The sequence below is a fragment of the Sturnus vulgaris genome, chromosome 7 (assembly GCF_052056855.1).
Source record: "Sturnus vulgaris isolate bStuVul1 chromosome 7, bStuVul1.hap1, whole genome shotgun sequence".
Lineage (NCBI taxonomy): Eukaryota > Metazoa > Chordata > Aves > Passeriformes > Sturnidae > Sturnus > Sturnus vulgaris.
Genome location: NC_142249.1, coordinates 17,492,177 through 17,512,602, shown reverse-complemented (window position 1 = coordinate 17,512,602; position 20,426 = coordinate 17,492,177). Strand labels below are relative to the sequence as shown.

At 43.1% G+C, this 20,426-nt stretch overlaps 1 protein-coding gene across 1 annotated transcript in view; it reads left to right on the top strand.

The window, feature by feature from the left end:
* Positions 1–344: 344 nt before the first annotated feature.
* ITPRID2 (ITPR interacting domain containing 2) overlaps positions 345–20,426 on the top strand; it is a 39,537-nt gene continuing 19,455 nt past the window's right edge. The window contains exons 1-9 of the mRNA XM_014880261.2: positions 345–576; positions 675–726; positions 5,757–5,806; positions 6,667–6,723; positions 9,368–9,404; positions 10,675–10,773; positions 11,219–11,427; positions 12,231–12,925; positions 16,509–16,581. Of these exons, the coding sequence (XP_014735747.2) occupies positions 360–576; positions 675–726; positions 5,757–5,806; positions 6,667–6,723; positions 9,368–9,404; positions 10,675–10,773; positions 11,219–11,427; positions 12,231–12,925; positions 16,509–16,581 (1,489 nt within the window). The 5' untranslated portion in view covers positions 345–359. The remainder of the gene's footprint in view (positions 577–674; positions 727–5,756; positions 5,807–6,666; positions 6,724–9,367; positions 9,405–10,674; positions 10,774–11,218; positions 11,428–12,230; positions 12,926–16,508; positions 16,582–20,426) is intronic.

Genomic DNA, 20,426 nt, shown 5'->3' with positions numbered 1-20,426 from the left:
CTCGCCGCGGCGCGACATGTGAGTACCGCGGGCAGCCAGCCGGGCCGCCCGAGCTCTGCCCGCCCAGCTCTGCCCGCCCGCTGCCGCCGGGCAGGGGCTGACACCTGCGGGGCCGGGAGCGCCCGGCCGGGGGCGGCCGGGGGGCTGCGGTGGCCGGGTCTGGGGGCGGGCCGGGCCGGCGAGTGAGCGCGGGGAGGGGCGGACGGCGGCTCCGCGCCCCCCGGCGGCCCCGCGGCCCCCGGACGGGCGGGCGGACGGACGGACAGCCGGACGGACGGCACATCTCCGCTCGCCCGGCAGGCTGCCTCTGTCCGGCGCTCGCCTCCCGGCGTGAAGCCCCCGCCGGCGCCGCCGCCCCGATGGAGCAGCCCTCGGCGGCGGAGGAGTGGCAAGGGGCGACCCAGAAGAGGAAGGCCTGGGCCAAGAGCCGCGACTCCTGGCAGGCGTCGGAAGCGGAGGATTTCTCGGCAGCGGCGCTGGCCCGCGGCGAGGAGGAGGAGGAGGAGGAGGAAGAAGAGGAGGAAGAGGAGGAGGAGGATCACGGCGGCGGCGAGCTGCCGCTGGCCGCGGGAGCAGGTCAGTGCCGGGGGCAGCAGCCCGCGGGCCACCGGGACCCCCGCGGGGCGGCCTCGCTGTTACTGACTGTCGGCTTCTCTCTCCCGCTCTGCCCTAAGGCTGCCACAGCGTTCCCAACGAGAAGATCGCCATATGGCTGAAGGACTGCAGGTGGGTGCTCCGCCGGCGGGGCCGGGCAGTGCCCGCGGCGCGGAGGGGAGGGGAGGGAGGCACGGCCCGGAGCGGAGCGGGCACCGGCGCTGGCACGGGCACGGCTCCGGCCATAGCACGGGCACGGCTCCGGCCGTGGAACGGGCACGGCTCCGGCCGGGCTGCGCCGGCAGCAGCGCCGCCAGCCCGCATGGCCACCGGCGAGCTGGCGTTCGGCACCGCTTCGCTCCTTGGCGTCTCATTAATGAGGCTGAAGGCTTCCAGCCGCCGGGGGAGGAACTCAGCAGAGCGTCAGGAAGGCAGCGTTACTTCGGAAGCTGCAGTGGTTCTCACCGACGGGCTCCAGTTTAAAGCTTCCACTGTGGCCTTGCCTGGTTTTTTGGTGCAGACTTCAAGAAGCTGTGCTTCCGCGGCATGGCCTCTGTGTTTACGGGCCTTCAGGAGTTATGGCACAGTTTAGACTAACCTGATTTATTTAAGTCTCTTATTATCTTCTATTTTTAACTTGAGGAATGGTCTATGTATTCCGTGTTTCTATTACTGTTGCAAAATAATCTTTGGTATTTAGAACAGGTATTGATGGAATTACTTTTTCTTCATCCTCTGTCACATAAAAGCACCAATGCTACATCAGTAGCAGCTGGTTTTGTCCTGTCTTTTTCTCCATTCAGTCCTAACAGCCCTTGGAGGCAGAGTTGGTGGGGAGAAGCTAACAATTAGCTTTCCTGTAGCTAACAATGACATTTCAAGACCTCTACTATTTGATATTTCTGGTTTCTTTCTCCTTTTAAGAGCAACTACGTTAAGACAAGAATTTACCACTGAGATTAGTTGTGCCTTTGTAATCTCTTGATCCAGTAAGCAGCTGACTGATCTTACCTTCTAACTGAAGTGGGGGTTATTTTATGGCTGTAGGATCCTCAATATAATTTTCTTCAGATCTTTACAGGCTGTGCCTTGGATAGGGTGATGGCACCTACAGGCTTGAAATTGTACTAATCCCTAAAATGCAATGTTGAGACCTGACAGATCATTCTTCCAAAATGCTAGAATAGGAGAAGACTTTTCTGACTTTACCTCAGATCTGGTGTCCCGTTGGTCTACTAAACTATTTTCTTAAAAATCAATATTATTAATTCAGTGCTTTCTTAGGAGTAATTTTTGAGTGTGGAGGACAAAAAATGTTGGACTGCAGGGGGAAGAGGTTATTGGAGGAGATATTCTTTGTAATGCTGCACTGCCACTATGCTTAAATCTGCAGGATTTCTGTCTAGAACCTTCTCTGGCTCTGTAGTCCTTAACATTTCCATGCAGAATTTAAGGAATAGCACGAAGCTGCAAATTGACAACATGAACATTTAATAGATGGCCAAAAATCTTGAGTAATAACACAAAGCTTGCAGTTGCATACCCATGCTTTGGTAACTATCTGTTGTTAGAACTGGCACCACACATTTCTGTGGAATGTGTTTGCATCTCTGGCAGTTGATTCACAAAATATGGGAATCTTGTTTTACAAATAACAAATGAAGCACAAGTTAACTCTTTTGCTAATACAGAAATGCAAATTTAGGTAATTCATATTTGTGAAACCTGTTGTCCTTCCACAGAAGCCTATTAAAGTACAGCTATTTACTATTGTAAGTCCTTTCAGAGGAAACTTCTGTTCTCCTCAGAAAGACTTTTAAAAATGATTTCCTAAACAATACTATTCAGACAGGAGTTAGCCTCTGCTCTGTGGCATGCAGGGTGCCAGCATGTGCAGTTCATATCTGGAAGGTGCAATCCCATCTGCCTGTGAAGGGCTGCACAGCTCCTTGTGTTTTGAACTGCAGAATAATTTAAATTTTTGTGCCTGATGTACGTGCAAGCAGTTGCTAGCATGTGCAGTAAATTGCTAATTCAAATTGCAGTGTTGTAAGTGATTGTATATATAGACACCTTGAACTGATTGTCTCTTGATAACAATGCACATAGGAAAAGAGGACAGCATTAACAGAGGACGGAATAGCCCTGCAGATACTTCAGTATTTTGTTTCAAAAAAAACGGTTTTGAAATTTACAATTTGTAAGTTGTTCTCCCTGAAATTTCCTACTTGTTTAATAACACTGGTTTTGCTGTCAAGCTTTGATTGCTAAAAAGTGTGGGCATACACAAACAGAACTTCTGTTTCTGGCTCATGGCACAACCTTTTTCTTACAACTTAGCTCAGTAACAAGTTATCATGTAGCTATTACTACAAATGAAGACTCAGTTACTGAGTGCAATATTTTCTCTGTTACGTGTTTTCTAAAAGTAGTCCTTCACATTTTCTGAGTTTCTGTACCTGTTTGTGAAATCAGAAGAAAATTGGCACTTTTAAAATCTGATTTTCTGGTTTGAGTTGGCAGCAGCACAAAAAACTTTAATATCAAACCACTGCTTATAGATCTGCTTATAAGATTTATTCCTTTGTTTGTTTCTAAAGTCATCAGTAGTGTTCTAATATGAAAAAAAAGAATTCCTGGCTGTCCTTTGATATTTATGTTAGTGGTTTGGCATTTTTATTACTTTCTGTTTCACATCTGCTTTAGAGGAGGGTTCCTAATATCCCATGTTACTTACCTTGGTAGATAAACATTTTGTTGTTTTGAGCTTTTTGTAAAGAAATAACTAGCAGCAAACCCCAAATGCAAAAAAGCAAGTATTTATCATACTGTGGTAAGAATTATGGAGGCATAAAAAGTATCAGATGTTACTCAAAACTCTCTGGTTCATTCATATTTTGGGAACTGCATGCCTTTGAAAAAGGCCTCTTTTTCTCCCTCCTTAGTACTTTGAAAAGGCATTTTGAAGTAATAAGAAAGCTCATAAAAGTTGAAGCACAAGTGTTTGTATTATGCTGATAGATAAAAAGAAATTTTTGTCAACTATTATGATGACGTGTATTATTTTGATTGAATATATTTAAACTCTGCCAGTAATACAGGGGATGTGGGAGGTATCTAGGAGCCATCTCCTGTAGATATGCAGGAAGTGAGTTCTTGAAATGCCTCAGAAAAAAGAGATTTTTTGCTTCAAGTTTAAAATAAACATGGCTTCTGCCCAGATAAGGTTTTAAAAGCTGAGGTTTAAACACTTCCACAGCACAGTGCAAAACCCTTGTCCTGTTCTGAGAGACCACCCGACCACAACTGGAGCTGAACAAACAAAGCTCTGGGATAAGAGGAAGCTTTGAGGCTGGGTGTGGCAGGGAGACCCCATCCTGAGGGCACAGCAAGTGGAAGGGTCCCCCAGCCCTAACATTCATCCCCAAGTGCACAGGGCTGCTCTGAGACAGAGCCATGGGCCTTGCTGGTGGAAAACAGCTGGTGCAGAAAGGCAGAGCTATCCACGCTGTTGTCCAAAAGGATTTTTGTGTGGTACTTGTCTATTGTTTAAACTCATGTTTTGTCTAGTTCTTAAGAGCAAGTCTTTCAAAGGCAGGGGGTGTGTGGCAGCTGTGTGCAGTAGTGCAGGTAGGGCAGCAAGGGGTGGTTGGCAAGGATGCTTTTCTGGTAGCTGCTGATGTGCTGTCATGGTGACAGACTTAAATTCTAAAGGAAAATGCCAACTCTGATGGACGCTTTTACTGCTTTCTGCCAGCCACTGCATGCAGCACTGACCTTGGCTGTCAAAGTCAATGCCAGCAAGTTTCTACATCGAAAACAGAGGCATGGGAGTAGGCACCAGGGAAGGAGAGGGAGAAGGTTGGGAGTGCACCCATCAGAGCCAGGGAGTAAACAACCAGCATAGTTATTACTCAGAACATCAGACTTCTTGTAGCCTGACAGGTTTAGACAATATACCCTAAGTATTTTCAGACTCTGACTGGACAGACATACAGAAATACAGGAGATCTGGGCCTTGGCAGTGTCCCTGTCATCTGGAACGTTCTTATGCACCTGGATGTGCTTATGCACCAATTGCCTTGGCGTCCCACCACTGTGGGGCTTGGCTTTGCTTTGCAAAAGGCGTGTTGAAGTGAGCTTGCTCCATATCAGCAGGCTGCATCTGGAGAGAGTGAGCTCTTTTCAGAAGGAAAAGAAAAATAAGGTTGTGAAGTGTAAGGTCTGTTAGAAAGCAGATGCAAACTTTCTTTGCTTAATTTGGCTGTGGCACCAAAATAAATACTGTATCAGAGCACTGTTTACTTTCAGGTCTTTGGGCGGGTTTATGTGTTTGTCTAATTAAAAGTCCAAATGAAATATGCATCACGTAGGTGCATAAATCATCTGCTTTCCTCTTCTTTATGAGTATTATATTTCTGAATTTGTTCTGAGCTTTGAAAGTTAATGCTTTGCTACTTAGAAGTGACAAGGCTTTGGTTAAACATGTCTGAGAGACAAGATGTGGAAACATCTAGCTAGTGTCAACAAATGCATGTGAACTCAGAGTAGGATTGGATCTGTCATTTGTGAGGATTCTGCTGCACCATGAGGTTCAGCAAAAATCCCCTGCCCTTCAGGCAACAGCTATGGGAGGGATCATCCCAAAAAGAGCTACTGTGAAGAGACTATAAAGCATCAGGATTGGCAAGTGACAGCTAACATAGCTGTCAAGATTTTTTTATCTTGATTCTTCCTGGTCATCAAATACAACTTTTCACCGCTCTCTCCAAGAAGTTTTAAACGTGTAGAAAAACGGCAGCAGTTTTTGCTGCATAAATGAGATTAAATTAGTCCGTTCAAAAATTCATGCTTGTTTTTTCTGGGTGTTATGCTGAGAAGTACATGATTTTCCTCAGCAGGGGCTGCTGCCCCTGAAGGTGTTTGAGCTTTTGCAGTTATTATGTTTTGTTGTTTTTCTCTGCAAGGTGTATTTATTTAGAGGGCTGGGGATTGTTTAGGAAGTTACTGCCAGTCGTCAGATGTTTGTGCTTTCTGGGGGTGGAGGGAGGGAAGGAGGGAGGGAGGGACAACTGCTGCTATCACAAGTTTGTTACATGCTGTAAGGAAGGACATGAAGCAGCAAGTTTTTTAAGTAGTGTTAATTTCTTCTGTGGTTTCAGAACGCCTCTGGGAGCCTCCCTGGATGAGCAAAGCAATCCTCTGTTGAAGGGTAAGGAAGGGCTTTACCTACTATAATCTCTTTTGCTGGAAACTGTATTTTCAAGGACCTTCATGTGAGTGTCTTTAGTAGCAGTACAAACCACAGCTGGGTCAGGGGTGCAGAATTATTCTCACAGCAGATCAATTATTGCCTGAGAAACTGCAGAAGGGGGAAAAGAATCCAAATAAGTCTTTCTGGAGATCTTAGTAAGCTCTAAAAAAACTCCCAGATGTCCAAAACAGGGAGGTGATTTTGTCTCCAAACTGCTGAGCATTAGACAGTCTCTGCCTCTAATAACTATGGTTGCCACACCTGAAAATTTTACTATCCGAGCAGGTCTGAATACTAAAGTTCAAAGTACAGTGGGAATGTGCAGGTAGCGACAGGGAAGAATAGAAGTGAAGAATACAGTGAAGAATTACTTGTTGTGCCTGGGGTCTTCACTTCAGCTCCTAATCTGGTACAGGAAGGTGAGAGCGCAATGCCCCAGCTGGACTCAGACTCTGGATTCTCCTGGTAAGATGTCTGGAGGACAGATAATGCAGCAGCAGAAGGCACGGGTGTGCTGAGTGGTACCTCCAGGTTCCCAATTGAAGTTAATTTGCTCTCATGTTGACTTGGAGGCATTTCTGAGCGCTGAACTAAAGCAATGTTGTAGTCGTTCCCTTTAAAAATCATTTTGCTATGTTCTGAAATGTAACTTCTTGCTTTTTAATGCATTTTAACTGCATGAGTAATGCAGGGATTGTAAATAAACTCTGGTTATTTCTTGTATCGAATGAAGTGTCTCGCTAATATCTTTAGATAAGCAGCTGGAAGGAAAACATTGGAGCATTGTAGTTGTTGAACTGCTAACTGTATGTTTTCAGGCATGCTGGTGAGAAATGGAGGAAGTTTTGAAGATGACTTATCCCTGGGAGCTGAAGGTGGGTGTGGCAGATTATGACTCTTTTTCTAGCAAAAAAAAATTATACTCAGTCATCTGATTTTTATTTTGAAGGACAGCATTGGCTAGAGAATCAGGATGGAGCATGCAGAAAAATGCAGGAAGATTTGCTTTTTGAAGTTATTCAGACTATTGCTAGAGTTAAACACTCTGAGTCTCTGACCCAAAGGTCCGAGGCAGCCCTGAATTTTCTTCTGCCCTCTCATTTTAATACCCACGATGACATGACAGCCTAGAGCACTTACCAAGGTTGTAAGAAAATTATTTCTCCTACTTGCTCTTCTTGTCCATGGTTTACTCTTGGCAGCCACACATGTCCCACTTCCACTGAATCCCTTGGGAGTGGCATTTGCGAGCTTTTGAAAGGAGGAATGAAATTCTGTCAGCCAAAAGGCAAACCCATTAAGAGCTAAGTGCTTTTAAAAGTGAAAAGCACCAAAGCCGAGTAAGTACTTTAGATCAACCACAATATACATCTTCTATTGCTAGCTGCTTGCCTTTTCTTTCTCTTCCCTTTTTGAAGGGGAAGGAGATGTAGCTGTTCCCCGTGGACTTTGTAAAAAAGACTTCTAGCCTTGATGTTGATCATAGATTAGAGGTGTCCATAAACCAACTAGCAAAAGCACTGTGGATTCTGTTCTAACAGCAGCATCTTGTAGTAAAATAGCAAAAAAAAAAAATCTCACAAACCTGGCCCTGGGGTTATCTGTAGGATGGGGGATATTATCTGCTTTCAGTGTTAAAAAATAGACAAAAGTATTCTCCCAGTTTAGCTTTTAGTGTTTTTGAATTACAGCTTTTGCTAAGCACCAGTACTGTTGGTGTAGTAGAAAGCCTTTTCTTCCATATGAGTCTTGCCAGTAGTGTCAGAGTAGTGGGACAAGGCCTAGAGGAAGGAAATATCTTTAATTTTTTAAGATATAAGACTTCTAAGGAAAAAAAATTATCTGGTGGTGATCTTGATCTGATAATGATGGAAAAGCAGTAAATTAGTCTCTTATTGCAATAGATTAAATGGTATTAAATTTTCCTATTGACAGTCTTTTCTGCTTGTTAGATTGCCTGCAGTACAAAGATTTCATAGGAAAAGTTTCTGTGTAATGATAATCCAAGGGTCTGAGCATATGACCAAGAACACAAGAATCAGTGGATTTCAGTACATTATGTACTTTTTTTCTTTTCAGTTTTTCTCCGTATAATTTCCAAGGACTTCTGGTTTTTATGGGTCTTTATCATGATTTAGCTTGTTCAGATGAAAAGATGCCAGTACTAGAATTACTGGTTGATTTTTCTCGGTAAGGATGCCGATGTTTCTGCTGGGTTTTGCTTCCCATCCAAGAACAAGGGGACAACAGAGCTGCTTGGAGCAGTGCTGCGTGCCCTGCCAGACAGACAGCCCCTTTGAGATTGGGATGAATGGCCTGCCCTTGTGCAGCCGTGGCTGCCTGAGCCCAGACAGAAGCCAGAGCCCTGTGTGAATGGTACAGAGGGCATTGGGCAGGGACCTGCAACCCCAGCCCACTGCTGAGCTGGTAAAACCTATGGCTCAGCTGTTCAACTTAGTCACTGGGTAATCCTTACAGATAGGCTTATCTTCATATTATAGGCAAGAATATTAAATAGAAGAGACGTAGGATCTGTGTTTTGCATACATTCCTTTGCATCTATTTCTTTGTGGTGCCTGTGAAACCAAGAGAGAGGTGGTGAGGTTTCCACGTTTTACTCGTGATTGCTGACTTTACCCTGCTGGCACAGCGGGTCGAGGTGCAGGGTTTTGCTGGCAGGGTATGACATGACATCACTCTTTTCATAGCTGGTTCTGAGGGCTGCTCTAACAGACATATGTGCTCCTTGCCTGTCTCCTGAGGCAAGCTGTTAATGCTGAGTTGCCTCTTAGGGGAACCCCTATTTAAGGCTGAGGTTCAGTTCTGAAAGAATAATGCTGCCTGGAACATTCCCGTGTGATCCAGAAAGTGCTGACTTCCCTGTTAGCCTCGTGACCAGGTGCTTGGTACCTGGCAGACAGCCTCCCCCCTGAGCCCTGTCAACTCTGAGCACATCTGCTGGCCCCATCAGCACCAAGGGCTTCACTGAGTTCTTGTCCCTGTGTTTGTTGCACAGCTCAGGCAGCCAGGGCCCTGCCTCACTTGGCTGATGAAAAGATGAACAAATAGTCTCAGCACCTGGCTGTGTGGCCAGCTGCCTTTCTTATATTCTTTGCTTTATATACTGGGGCAATCCTTGGATGTCTACCTGTCCTCCTCCCCTTCCCACCCAGGAACAGCCCTGCAGCTGGTAATCATGTCTTCAATTGCAAAGCAATAAATGATTTATATAATAACTACCAGCTTATCACAATTTAAATTTTGAGTAATAAGATTAATGACAGTATGTAAACGTGTGTCCATATGAGATTTAATTTTAAACAGAGGTTTAATAAACCAGCTCATTTTTATATCAGCTGTATACTAGAAACCCTTGACAATCACATTTATATGGAAGAAGTAAAATCTGGTTTATGCAGGACTATTGGTAAACGTGCTCTCTGTCTGCTTCTTCATACTGATTGTGAGAAGTGTAGTTCTGAAGAAGTCTGGATATAAGTTCTTCTTCTTTCTCTACAGCTAATCATCTACGGAGTGATACCCAAACAGAAACATGGTAAGCATCTTTTGATATGTTTGTTTACTTCAGAGGAATATTTATACTGAAGACCAGGAGGGAGAATGGGCAGTGGAAGTCATGGGGGATGCCACAGAGTTAAAGCTCTTCTGCTCATGTCTGTTTTCATGAGAGTGAAGGAAATGATACAGATAACACAAAGAGTCGTTAGGAGGTGCAGAAAAAAACGCCCACCAGCTTTAAAAAAACAAACAAACCAGATTTTATTCTTTCAGCAGACTTGATGTAGATTTTGGAGTAGCAGGAGGAAAACAGAGAAATGACAAATCTTAGCAACGTGGCATGATTAACCTTCTTTGCCTCACTGCTCACCGTTTCAGAAATTTCAAGGGAAAATTAGTTTTGCCTGTCACGGCAGATGTATTTTGAGAGCGGGGAAAAAAGACTTTGAGAGAGGAGAGATGGTTAGAGCTTCTAAATAAAATGTGCTGAAACTGAAACCCCACTGAAACTTCTATGAATACTGCACAGCCCCTGTGGAAAGCATCCTCTCTATTCCTCCTGAACCGGGCTCCATAAATAAATATAGACTTTTAGGTGAATCCTCTGCCACTCTTGGTTTCTTGGTGGCTGTTCTAGCAGGGGAGCAGTTTGTTCCTCAGATTAACGGTAAAAGTATATTTGAACCCAGTATACCACCTAATGCTCAGGCAGCTTCTCCAGATGCAGGGAAGAAATAACTTGGGATTAGGAAAGAGACTGGCCAGCAGTATGAGCTGGAGCTCCTCTTGCTCCATTTCCCCCTGCCTGGAGCCTCTCCAGGCTCCCCAGCCAGGTGCAGGTCGCAGTCCTGCACTGCTGGCGGGCGGGTGGAGCTGGGGTGAGCAGGGTACCCAGGGTGTGCAAAGGGTGGCCTTGATGGAGAGGTGGTCCTGCTGGAGGAGGCAGCAGCCCTGGGGAGGCAGGAAAAGGCAGGGCAAGGACAGCTCACCCGAGGCTGGGCTTCCTTACTGGAGGAGGGTGGGAACAGGGAGGGTGGGGCAGCAAGGGCAGATCAGGGTTTGTTTTTTCAGCTCGCATTTGCCTTCAAATTCATACTGTCTGTGTACATTTTTACTGAGGTGGCCCAGGGTTTGCTTTTGTTTCTGTATTTCAATAAATGACATGGCTAATATAAACCAGATAACACCAAAGGGGAAAAGAGAAATTCAGCAGTGCTGGCAGGTTAGCTCTCCAGCGAGACAGAGAATCAAGTCCCTGTACAAAAGAGGTTTATTGCAGAGATCCTCTCTGTTTGTGTTTTGTACAGCAATGGTGTACTGGCAAAGGATAGGAGGCTGCAGTTTCATCAGAAGGGGAGAAGTATGAACTCTACTGGCTCTGGAAAAAGCAGCGCGACTGTTTCAAGGTAAAACTCTGCTTAAAAGGTCTGTTTCTCAGTGAAATGGACTTGACTTTTTTGATGTGAATTGCTGCATGTAGTAGCTGAGAAGGGAATTTTCCTTTGGTTACTTGAAAAACTTCTGGTTTTAGTTGTGGTTTTCAGTAAATGCTAACAAATTGACCTAAACAGTAAAAATGCCTGATATTTTAAAATTTGAGCTCTATAGAATAGGACTGATTTTAGAAATTACAGGATTGGATCTTTGATGTGTCTGGGCCAATGGCTCTCATGATAGGAATGAAAACTTTAGATGCAGAGATCTCTACAATTATTTCCAAAACAAGTCTGAGCTGTAGGAGTCAAAAGTTCAATAAACCAAAATGGTTACTGGACTGAGCTAGCAGTTTGATAGAAGGGACTGGATCTTAAAAGGAGACAGATAGATGGTTAACATCTTTCATTTGTCTAGTGTTTCTGAATTACTGGAGCTTTATGAGGAAGATCCCGAAGAAGTGCTATATAATCTTGGGTTTGGAAGAGATGAACCAGATATTGCTTCAAAAATTCCAGCGAGATTTTTTAATTCATCATCATTTGCCAGAGGGATAGATATCAAAGTGTTTTTGAACGCCCAAATACAGCGCATGGAAGTGGAAAATCCAAGTTTTGCTTTAACGAGTAAGTATGTTTTTGAAGCACAGTTTATTTATGAGTTTATTAATTATATAAACAACCTCGACAGAGGTGTATGCCTAATATTCTGACAAAAGTGTTACAGCCTAAAGGCCACATTCCATTCAGAATTCATAATAAAATTCTTGCTTGGTCTTAAATAGGCAAGAGGTGACCACCAGGGTGGTACTCCTTGGGTGAGTGGAAGGGTTTGTAGTGGGGAGGGAAATAAAAGGCATCCTGTTAGGTATGCTGCCTTGTGGTTTGTATCATTCTCATCTCTTACTCTAATCCTGTCTTCTGTTGCAGCTTTAGAGCGCTGGAACAAATAGCAATATCCCTCTGTTTCTGGTGTTCTTCAGTCCCTGGGTGGGATTTTTTTTTTCTGGGTGGCAGTGACCTATTTTTGTCATTGTTGAAATCTGGGGCAGTATTTCTATTGACTTGGACAGGAACTTTGTTGGATCAGTAATGAGTGCTGCTGAAATGTGGGCATAGCTGTCCTTTTGTAGTTGTAGCTGGAGAGAGCAATGCAAATAACGCTTTCTTTTTAGCATTTTGTAAATAAACTTGCATTCACACACATATGTCACTTATTTACTTCAGGAGAACTTTGCATGCTGTTCTTGTGCATTTAGTAAAGATTCCTTTTTTCCGTAGTAGGGTATGACTTTCATATTACAGGTCTAGGAAGTGTTCATTCAGTTTTAGATGCCCCTGATAAAAGTATGAGGAGGTTTGTGGGGTTGGGCAGAGATTATGATCAAAATTCCCTCTTCAGATATGCCTTGTGTTTCGTTCCTGTGCAGGTCGTTTTCGTCAGATTGAAGTGCTTACTACTGTGGCAAATGCTTTTTCTTCTTTGTATTCTCAAGTCTCTGGGACTCCTTTGCAGAAAATTGGTAGTATGAATTCAGTGTCTTCCAGCAAAGAGGCATCCAGCCCTCCCCCTCTGAATCACAGCAATACAGCCAGTCGGTTGATGAAGACCTTGTCAAAACTCAATCTGTGTGGCACGCAGCAAGCTGACGGCAGCAGCTCCTCTAGTCCTTCGCCTGTTGAAAAAGGGAAAAGTCCAGCTGAAGTAGGGAGTGAGGAAAGTGATGTTAAAAATGAAGCTAAATTGCCAAAATATCCTAAAAAGAAGGACTGTCCCTCTTTTTTGGCTACTGTAAAGGAGGAGATAGCCGGCGGTCAGACAAAGGCTGCGAAGGCAGAGCGGCCAGCGCACCTCCCTGCTGGGGCTGCCGGTGCACAGGAGGGTTCTGTGCCCCCAGCAGACGGGCAGGGGGACAGGCTGGCCAGTGCCCAGGATAGACCCTCTGAAGAACCCGGTCTTTTGGACTCACCAGGCCTCAGCAGCAGTTCCAGCACCTCTGACAGCAGTGTCCTGACACAGAGACTGTCCACAGCATGGCCTGGTAGAGACTCCTGCGCTCCCCTCGCAAACCCTTCCGTAGTGAACCTCATGCTGCAGCAGAAGGACTCCTTTGAGATGGAAGAGGTGAGTGAAGATACATGACTTTCTTTGTGCATACAGTTTACATAACTCCCTGTCTGCCAGCACAGGAATGTTCCCTCCTGTATAGCCGACAGTGTTTTCTCCAGGAATGCTTTAAATTCTCCGAGAGCTGCAGGCTGCTCTAATTGATCCTCTTAATGGAGTAACTTGGTGCTGCTGCTGCTGATGTTCCTAAGTCACTGGGGAAGTTCTCTTTTTTTTTTTTTTTTTTTAATCAAATTCAGGTAATTGCTATCACTGGCATAAGTCTAGGGAGTTTTCCCTGTATAAGTAAATCTAGGTTAGGCTTTGTACGCAGCAAAACCTTGGGTGTTTAGTTTTTATTTTACTTAGATTTTAAACTAGAAATCGTTACTTTTGTTGGCTAGAAGTAAATTCAGCTTATTAATTGATGTTGATTAAATATAAATTTGTGAATAAAGCGAGAGTTTTGCTGCAATGAAAACAGAGGAGGGGCTTTCATGCAGCGTGAGGTACTCATCTTGTGCAAGTTTCAGTTTTGATAACAATCGACTGTAAGTTGATTTATTTGTTCTCTGGAAATTGGCACATTGGAAGACACTGTGACATGACTTTTGGCAACCGCTTAATTGCAAAATCTGTGTTAGCTGTCTTTTAACATCTTCATATATGTAGATATCCATTTTTATATTGATAATTGTCCCAAAGGAATTTTAATTCCCAGGTTCCTGTAAGTGATTTGTTTATTAGGCTAGTAAACATCCAGCCTACAGATTCAAGAATACAATTTTTGTATAGACTTGCAGCTTGAATTGTAAGAACTGTCACAAAATTCTTAAATGAGTAGATGCTTTTGTGGACACATTTCAGTGTGACTGTTACAAGTTAAAACTTAAGCAGTTAAGTTTTTTGTCTATGTGAAATAGATATATAAAATGAAGGATATTGTGATTTCATTGGTGAAATGAAGAAAGCAAGTGAATAGAAAAGCCCCAGAATTTTACAGCAAATTATGACGTGATGATTAAGTAGAAACTGTGTCTGGTGTTTATTGTCATGACAAGCTTTTCTAGATCAACTAATGTTGTAGATGAAGGCACTCATTAAGCAAAAAAAAGGGTAATCAAGCCTCTTGTGCTTCCTGGCACTTGTTTATTTCAGTGTGTCTTACCTACGTGTTGTGTGGCCATCTACTGAACCAGAACAAAGGACTAGTCCAGTTGAGAGGGGAAAAAGAAACCCAGTGCAAAAAAAAAAAAAAGATTTGTATCTTTTTCCTGGCTAGGTTTTCAGACAGATAATTTTCTTGATACAGCTTGTTGTTTGCATTGGCACAATTGGAAGGGACTAAGCAGCAATGCATTTTGCTGCATATTTCATAGGAGAAATCCATTTTTGGTACCTTAGGGCAAAACTGAAACAATTAATGTATTTATATACGTGTATATACATATGTGTGTAGATTGAAAAGAGGAGTGGATTTTTCCTTCAGAGTAAGTTGGACTGTAAAGACTCGCTGAATTCTGCACAAGTGTGATGTGTTTGTGAAGTTTTGGTTGACACTTTGTGCAGTGATGCAGGCATAAACACAGCTGTTTTGGCAAGACAGCATATGATGTGGGATGGGATTGTTGTGAATTTTAGTTTATGCAATATAGTATGTACTTATCAACTGCCTACAGATCCCTGGGAGGGAGGGATTCAGTTTTGCTGAAGACATTTTAGAACAATTCCTGGCAGTGTGATTTTATTTTTGTGCTTCTCTAAGCAGGGCGTAATGAACAATAAACTGTATTAGAAACAGTGACAATAACTCCTCCCCCTGTTTTCCTAGCTTGGCTTGGAGTGCATTCTTATGCATAAGAAAGATGACAGATATATCAAGGAAGTTCTTTCCATGCTTACAAATGCCTTGGAGTCTTGCATGCCCTTCGGAAGTGTGTGGCTGTGAAGATAGCTGGTGTGGGAGTGAGTCAGGGCAGGATTTCCCTCAAACACCCACTCCTGAGGTGGCCAATGACAGTCCTGAAGGTCACTTACCAGCATGAATATTGGCTGAAGGGATGGGGAAGGAGCTCCTGTGTGCCTGAGGAGCTGCACTGTGCTGTGGACACAGTTGGAATGCTGTCTCCCAGCCAAGGACAGGAGGTGGATGGTATTTAAATGAGAAGAGGCTTAGCTTTTGGAAGGCTGCAGATTTAACCTTCAGAAACTGGGAGGTTTGAGAGAATCAAGACACCTTTCCTGCAAGGCCAGTTTTATTAAAGTGTCTGTAAGATTACTTGCTGTTCTTTCTTTTTAGAGAAAAAAAAAAACAAACAAAGTTTTTCCTAATCTTAAATGGTGAGCCCCTTCTATGCTTTATACTTGGGTGAAATAAGGATTTACCTCTTTGGTACAGCCTTCATCTCCTAAAGGAACAGAAGCTGCTAGTTTTATCGTGCAAAAGTAATGCTGCTCACTTATTAATGGTGAAAAGTTCAGGCCAAGAACTCCTCAAAACCCTTGTACCTAAGAAAATGCACCCTTGTGGCTGCTATACACATGATATCAATGCAAATATCTCCTCTACTTTAGCCAAATACTAATTTTGGGTTATCAACATCAGTATCTTGATTTTTACATTTTTAAGCTGATAAAAAATGGAGATAAATTCATTGTATGACAATTTTGAAGCTGGGCCGACAGCCCATTACAGGAAAGGGTTGGGGATAGTTGGGCTGGGGGATTGTGCATGTAGACTTGCATGTGATCCATTAGAATTTTTTTCTGGATCACACAAAAGAGAGAACATACTCTAGGTTTTGAACCAAACAAAGGCCTCCCTGTTGAGATTTTAGGCATATTCTTTTCATTGTTTGAACACTTGCCTCAGAACTGCTCTCTTAATAAGACTGTGTCTCACAAAGTTATGGCATGAAAGGACTAATTTTTATGTAGTTTTAAGTTTCCCAGTTGAAACGTGTGTGGATCTGAATACATTATCTTTCTTTTCTGTGCTGGAAGACATAAGAATTATTTCCATGAGTAGTGGCATGGTGAAGTCTGGAGTAGGTTCTGGCTGGGTCTGGGTCCTTCTGCTGGAGGACTGGTGGCTTGTAGGAAATAGTTGGTCAGGCAGCAGATGGCAGTCCATGTGTGCTGAGCTCCTGAGACATTTTTCTAAATGTATTGTTCTTGATATGCAAATGAAGGGCCAAGAATTCTGTCTGGAAAAGGACGGTAGTGTAAAGGTGGGTAGAGCTGTTTTCACCCAGTAATTTTAGTGCTTTGTCAAAGAGGAACTGGGAGCTCTGTGTTGTCACAGGATGTAATTTTCAGGTCTTTTTGCATGCAGTGAGTAACCAGAGGGGAGTCCTGTGCTCTGGCTGGGAGGTGCTGCCCGAGGATCACTGTTCTCCTCCAGGAGCATTGCTGAATGCCTGATCAAAGTTGGTTCAAGGAGATCACAGTTTGCTCCTTCAATCAGTATAGGCTGTTCAATTGGAGGAAAAAAACACCAGAACCTCCTCCTGCATGTGCAGTGTGTATAGCTTAGGCATTCTTAAGCACAGGAATATATTCCAGTTGGCTTGACAAAATATTCATCTCCTCTTCCTGATAGATCCAGAGTACAGAGGGGGATCTACCTCACGTTTCAGCTACACACCAGCTAGCAGTGACCAAGTCAAGGAAAGGTGAGTAGACTGCAACTTCTGTGAGACAGCAGACTGCTGAATGTCCTTCCATCTCTGAAAGGCTGATTCAGATATTTTAAGTTTCTAAGGTTTATTTTCTCTCTAGAAATAAAAAAGATTTGGGTTTCTTTTTTAGCTAAATCACAAAACATTACTACAAAGTGCCAACCAAATTATAGGCAAGAAAACAGCCCTATAGCCTCACTGGCTGTTTTCACTTCTGTGTAATTGATGATAGCTCAGATGGCCTGAAATGTTTATTCAGATTGTGTGGGATTTTTTTTCCTTAGTAGATCCTGTAATTTAAGATACCCGTTTAAACTGAAATTACATTGTTTTAAACCTAAATTGCATGATACATGCAGCTTTTTCCTATGCACTACTGCTCTGTCTGCAGTCTGCCTGCACAGAAAACTAGTGTCTCTACACCCACGTGGAAATCATAGTCCCTCACAAGGGAAACACTGTGCACTGGCTGTTGTGGTTCACTTAGTTTGTGCTTTCATCTCAAATCCTTTTTTATGTGTTTTATGGCTTGGGAGGGGGATAAAGCTGATTTTAAAGTTTATTTTGTGATTGTTACTTTGCCCAGTATTGGCAAGTGAAGTCCATTCTCTAGCTGATACATTTAATTAACGAGGAACTAGAGCTTGTTGCACTTAGGGAGTGCTTAGCTACAATGCAATTTTTTTGGTGAGACATGAATAGCACCTCTAGATACTTAAGAGAGGCAGAAAAGCCTGTCTAAAGAAACAAAGAAACAAGATTACTTGCATTTGCACAAATGAATTGACAATCGTGTGACCTGTCAGCTGAATTGCATTAACATGGTTGAGAGTGCCCTGGACTCTGTTGGAGGGTAACGCCTGGTTATTGAGAGCTTGTGCTGCTTGTTCATCAGTGTTCTGCACAGCACAGCCTGGTGCTCGCTGAGCTTCCTCTGCTACAAACATAGCTAAGGATTGCCAGAAACTGAATCTCTAACTGCTCCCAGTACTTCCTCCTTAGCTGATTTTGAAGTTCATTACCACCTGCTTTACATGACTGCATGAAAAGAGGTGCAGTCTTCACAGGGGCACGTCTCCTGTTTGCCTGGCCTCTCCAGCTTCAGGGACAGCTTTTCAGAGGAAACCAACTTAAGGAACCAGGGGCTGCAGTTAGGGAGGAGAAGAAATAAATGTTTTCATCTTTTCTGCTCCTAATAGTTATTTTACCCTCTTCTTCCACCACACAACAAAGAAAAGCGAGATGTACTTGCTGAAAGGTACCAACAGTTCTAGGAATGGGACTTCAGTCTGACAGAAGCAGGCTGTGCTGGGTCATGTTTCCCAGGCACTGTGTGCCACCTATTTCTGAATACACTTTGCACAGATTGGTGGTGACACTTTATTATCAGGCAGGCATTGCCTAGATTTGTCTAGGACTTAGCTGACAAGGGTATCAATGCCTGCATATTTGCTAAAAGTTAGTCGGAGACCAGCATTTTATTTCACCTGGAAGGCGTGAAAAATGTAGGACTTAGTTCTGTGTGGATTTCAGTAAAGTTGCCAAGAGGGAGAACTTTTGATGGAGAACTTACCCAAAACGTAAAAAAACTGTAGCCGACTTTTGTTGTTGCAAGTTGTCCAACATGAGACAGCATAGAGGCCTGCTTTCTCAGAGAGTGGATGTTCACCAAGTTAGAGGGCATCCAAAGTTAATGGTCACTTATTAAAAATGGTGGCCCCTGTGTCTGAATGTGAAATGCCACTCTCACTAGCAATCTTATGAGGAGGGATCAGCATGAAATTCAACCACAGATCTTCTGTTACAATGTGATTTCAGTTGACAATCCTTATACAAACCCACCTTTTTCAGTGGCTTTGTCTCTGCTGTGCATAAGCACCCATAAACAAAAGCTTTGTTCCAGATGAATGCTTCCCCTGAAGGATTACTTCTGTACTTCTTTTTTTTATGTGATGCTATTTCTTTCAATTAGCAGGGTTGGTATTCTTTGGTACCGATTACTATAAACCTTGCAGTGTCATTTTACATCTACATAGAGGACTGTGGATGCTTTCTCTGAAATTTACAGCGGTTTGTAAAGCATGTTAAGAGGGCCTTTAATAAGAAGTGAAGTATTCAAATAAAAAAAAAAAGAGATTCTCTTCCCTACTGAAATAGTCTGGTTGACTGTTTTGGTTTAACAACACAGTCTACTGTAGCTTAGACTCGCAATTAAAACATGTTTCTTGTTTCAGTTTTTTTAGGAACACAAAAATGAAAAGCTTCAGCTAGTTTGTAGACATACAGTGCTGCTAAATGTCCACTATGGAAAAAAGCATATTGCAAAGTTATCTGGTAGAAAGGTTTATTAGTGCTAAATCATAATTCTTACTGACATATCATACAGCAGCACTTTCCTTCCCAAAAAAATGCCCCAAAAGCAAGACAAATACAGGTACAATGCCTAGAGGAAAAAATATTCTCAAGACCCAGCAATTCATGAATGTCTGGTTGTTGGCATAAACGTGGATCTGTGAAATTTTGAGTAGCCACAGACCTGTTTCTTTTAAGGCATTCTACGTTGATAGTCAAAAGCAGTTACTGGTTTTGAAAATTTAGTTCTTGAAAGAGAAGCAAGCACATCATCAGCACTTCCTGTCCTTAATATATTATTGTATTTATAGCTCTCTGTGGGTGCAGCTCCACAGGAGTTTGGAGATGGGGGAGTGAGAAGAAAATATCTGGAACAGATTTAGTGTTTGTGAGAGTCTGTGCTTATCTATCCAGATGCAAAGAAATCCCCAGGGTCTCGGAGAGTTTTTGCAGCAGGGCTCCCTGTCGTGCTGGTTTTGTTAGTGCTGTGGTTCATGGTGTGATGAGTATGCAAAAAAGGGACAGCTGGTATTAATCCCATAATAAAATACTTTATAGTTAAATTGGGAGTATTAATTTAATAATTATCTTATAAAACACAAAGTGCATTAGAGCTTTTCCAATAGTACAGGTACAAGAAACAAATGTTAAAGCTTCATGGACAGTTTCCACATATTTCTTCTCCTCTTCTGTGTGAGCAGTTGAATGACACAGAAGAGGTGAGACTGACAGTCCACTGATAGCTCATTATTATCTTACAATAGATGAACTAATAATTTCCCTGACAGGGGTGCTCTGATGAATCTGTTCTCACATTTTGTAAACCACAGACTTGTTTCATCCTCATGTGTTCTTTGTTTAGAACATTTTCAGTTGATTTAGTTTATTAGTGAATACACACATTTTTGACACATATTCAGTGCCTAAATATACTTTGATTTTTTTTTTTAATATAGCTTAAAACAAGAATCCAAGAGGCATTTTAATTTGTGCTCTGTTAAACTGGGATGGGAGTTTGATTGTTCCTGCTGGTTTTGTTTGTCATGGCTGGTTCCTTCTCCCACACTTTCCTTCTTACCCTGCCTCTGGCCTCCTCCCAGTAGTTCAGATTTCCTCTGTGTAGTGTTTGGGTGGCAGAGTCAGTATTGTGCAGTGGTACCTTTTTGCAGAAGGTACAGTTGCCTTGTTGGGGTTACACCGGGCAAGGGATGATCCCAGGCTGGCTCCCTTGGTGCTGCTTTCTTCATTCGAGGAGAGGAGAGCCATATGTCATCACAAACTCCTGCTCTTAAGGTTCTCCTTTGCCAGGAGGCCATTTAATCAAAAGCAGAATGTAACTGTGTAGCTTTTTTACGAAGTGTTTTCACATTTTCCCCCTTGTTTGCTTGAATCTGAGAGATATCCAGGTGCTATAGAGCAGGCCACACAGCTGGATCAGTACTGTCAAGGAGGGTGGATACCATTATGTATCTGTATATCCCATATGT